The sequence below is a fragment of the Geospiza fortis genome, unplaced genomic scaffold (assembly GCF_000277835.1).
Source record: "Geospiza fortis unplaced genomic scaffold, GeoFor_1.0 scaffold102, whole genome shotgun sequence".
Classification (NCBI taxonomy): Eukaryota; Metazoa; Chordata; class Aves; order Passeriformes; family Thraupidae; genus Geospiza; species Geospiza fortis.
In genome coordinates, this window is record NW_005054373.1 from 632,151 (window position 1) to 635,856 (window position 3,706).

At 40.9% G+C, this 3,706-nt stretch overlaps 1 protein-coding gene across 1 annotated transcript in view; it reads right to left on the reverse strand.

Moving 5' to 3' along the window:
- ZDHHC7 (zinc finger DHHC-type containing 7) overlaps positions 1-3,706 on the reverse strand; it is a 14,595-nt gene that overhangs the window by 2,833 nt on the left and 8,056 nt on the right. The window contains exons 4-6 of the mRNA XM_005424766.3: positions 1,849-1,945; positions 1,513-1,594; positions 264-394 (exon numbers count right to left, since the gene is read on the reverse strand). Coding sequence (XP_005424823.1) covers positions 264-394; positions 1,513-1,594; positions 1,849-1,945 — 310 coding nt within the window. The remainder of the gene's footprint in view (positions 1-263; positions 395-1,512; positions 1,595-1,848; positions 1,946-3,706) is intronic.

Below are 3,706 nucleotides of genomic sequence, written 5' to 3' on the forward strand. Positions count from 1 at the left end.
ATTCAGAAGCTTTGCATCCTTTGTCATTTTTAAACCAAATTACAAAATGTCAAAAAAGCAAATAGTGCAAGAACTTCTGTTAGAAAGCAACCCCCAGTAAACCACTCCAATCTTCCCCCAAGTGCAGAAAATAAAAATGATGAACAATTGAAGTTTTGCAGCTTTCTCTGAAATAAAAGCCTCTCCTCATGCAAATAAAACCACATCTAATCACATCTTCCCAGAATAAATGTTACAGAACACAAAAAAGTCAAGGTCTTTACCGTTTCATCATTGCATATTGAGTGGATTTGGGTGCCAAACATGACTGCAGTGAAAGTGAGAAACAGAAAACCCTCAAGGCACAAGAAGATCATCAGGATCACAGTTACAGGTGGGGAGAAGTCACTGCACTCTGTGAAAATGAAATATTGTGGTTACAAAAAAACCCAACAGCAAATTACAGAGCATGTCTTACATGTCTGGCACTTGAAATAATATTTCACATTTAAAACAAACTTCTGATTTTGCAGCAGCTTTATTTGCTGATCAAGAAAATAAAGAATTTTATGGAAGTAACACTTCTGGCTTCCTATAAAGCACATGGTAACTATTTCTGCAATCCTGCCTCAGGATTTCAAGGCTATCAAACAAATGTTTGCACATGAGGTGAGTGAAGAACTCAGAACTGCACATGAGAGAGCAGCTTGGAGCTTCCTGCATGACAGAGGCTATAAAACCATCCCCAGTGTCAGCCCTGACTTGCTAACACAGATGTTCCACTTGGCTGCCATTGCTTTATTACTCTTTTTATTTAAATTCTCCACACAAAGTAATCAAGTTCTGCCTCACACATCTCTGGAGAGCCTCTGATCACCTGATTAACTCAGTTATATTCAAACAGGGATAGTGTACAAGAAGGTGAATGTTTCAAATAAAGCAAAGTTCTAAGATTCCATCCATTTAATTAAATACTCAGAAAAAAAAATAAAAATCACAGAGGTTTCCCTGTTGCTTCATATAGCAAAAGCACAAGAGCAGAATGAGCTCCTCCACACTGGGAACAGTAAGAAACACAAGCCAGAAGCCTAAATAAAAAAAAACTGGGATAGATTAGGGAATTTCCTTTCTGCAGGAGCCCCATAGCTGAGCTCCAGTAATGGAAAGGGGGAGAAATCTGTTTAAATTTCAGGTGTCATTCCCAGAACTGAGCTGGGGCACACAAAGCCCAGATTTAGGTGATGTAGTGCTGAGGTGGTTGAGGACCAGCTCAGCTTCCTTCCTACTACAGAGGTAGTAAATAACTACTGAGTGTAAATGGAGTGAGAATGTCCCTGACAGGCACAGCTCTTACAGAGAATGACTGAAGGAAAGGGAGGGAAAAACCCAGAAAGGAAAAGGAGAGTGATGGATAAACAGATCTGAAATGTTTTAAGGGTATCACTGAAAGATGGGACTAAAATAGGAATGCTATGACTTTTCCCTAATACCTACTGGACTATGGTAATGAATATTAAGTATTTATTTGCTCACCAGTCCACTGCCCTCGGACACAGGAGAAGAACTGAAATCCACAGAGTACAAGAGCATGAGCTGAAATTAGGGCTATGTACATCTGCAAACAAGAGACAGCATCATTTCACTCACTGCCACTGCATAAAACACAGCAAAACTTTGAAAAAGAAACTTTGAAACAACAGCACAAAATTAAAACGAATGTGGGTAGAAATCCCTTGCACAGAAGGAACAAACCCACCCAATCTAACAACACAATCATGCCCTAAAGCCATTACTCACCAAGCACAACCTAAATTGTCATAACCAAGGAAAATTCAGACTAAAATCAAGCTGCTGTTGCTGCTCACTTACCGTAAACAGAACAAAAAATCTCTGATTTTTCTCCCCCACACAATTGTTCACCCAGGGGCAGTGGTGATCCATCTTTCGGATGCATCGCTTGCAAATACTGGAAAAAAGGACAAGAGGCTTCTGCTGAGAAATTGTATTTGAAATGTAGAAACAAGGACAGCCAGTGGTCACAGGATGATGTGCTGAAATATTTCTTGACAAACTGCAGACAGGGATTTTATTTGCATTTCTTTTAAGAAACTCTTTGTTCCCTCTCACAACTCAGCTTTTGGGTGCTCCAAAATGGACTGTGTACATAAAATACTCCTCACAATATAACAAATCCAGAACTTCAGACACCTGCAGCTCAGGTGTCTGAATTCAGTATTAATAAGATTCTCAAATTCAGTATTAATAAGACCCTTCCCTTCTGGAGAAGTTTTTTAGATAAAGTGAATATTTCACTTTTACAGGATTTCAAGTTGTAAATTTTGCTTGTGGATAAGAAGAAACCCAAGAAATTCACATCTTCAAGGGAGAAACTGTCACTCTTGAGGTCTCAACCGGCCATAAAATTCTAAATTTATGCAATCAAAAATCTCAACCAAAGCACAGCTTAGAGTATCAAACCTCACTTCCTCAAGAGGAAACACAAATATTGAAATTATATCCAGCACTTATCAAGTAGCTACTTGTCCATGAGTTCTTGAACACTCCTGTTCTCTGCTGGTTCACTTGTTCCTGCCCAGCCTGGAGTTAAGGCTATGTCCACAGAATTCAAAGAAATGCTCCAATAACTCCATTTTACATCTGCCATACAGCAGCAGAGGGCTCAGTTCTGCAGCCAAATATGAAGAATTACACACCAAAAATGAAACAGTTGCAACATCTGTTGTAGTTGTTCATAAATCAATAGCTTGAGCAATGCTGATATTCCATTTTCCCAGCTTTGTACTTAAGACAACCACACACTCAGTGCTCCAGATTTTCCTACAGAATATCCAGAATATTAAACATTTTCACTTCAGCAGTCACCAAGCCAAATAAGCCTAAAAAATGCAGGCACTGTTATTGAAACCCCTTTGTTTTTGACACAGGCTGATTTAGGTGTGGTACCTACAAGTGCTGCAGTGACAAACCACAAAGCAAAGCTGGGTGACTGTCCCTGGAGAGACAAAGAGGGAGGTGTGGGGAGAAAGCAGTGCTCTGAGGCAGAAAATAATTGTTAAGTTGTCACATTTGTATGATTCTAAAGTAATTCAGCACGAGGCAGAACCCACCATGTAGAGGTTATGGGGAAGAATCCCAAATGAAGCTGCCTTTGCTCTGGGCTATCAAAACCCAGCCCCACATTCCCCCTGCCTCTTGTTCTGTGGACATTAAAGATGATTCGCCCTCTGCTGCAAACGACTTTTTAAATACCAGTGAAAATCCCAAAAGCAGATAAACACCACAGTCACTCTCTGGGGCAGGAAAAGTGGGTATCACTCAGGAGGAGACATTCAGGAGGCTCCTCCAAAGAATTTCCTTGCTGCCTGCAAGTTCAGCCTCTCATTTCCCCGAGTACCACAACCAGACAAGGCTCCTGATGTGCCACAGAATCTATGCCAGCACTCTAAAAAGCAATATTAATGCGAAGTGCTGAGTAAAACCCTACCCAGGCTCAATCAAGCTGAAAGCTGGAGGATGTGAGGTGGGCAGGACTCGATTCTGCTCATTCAGAATTTCTCACAAGCCCACACAGAGCTCTCACAAGAGCTCAGATATCTGGAACCCTGCCTTCACTCCTGATCTCCCACCAACAATCTCACAGCAATGCTTCCAGCAGTGCTTCTGCCTTCTTCCTACCCCATCCCCTGTATTTTATTCCTTTTTATGC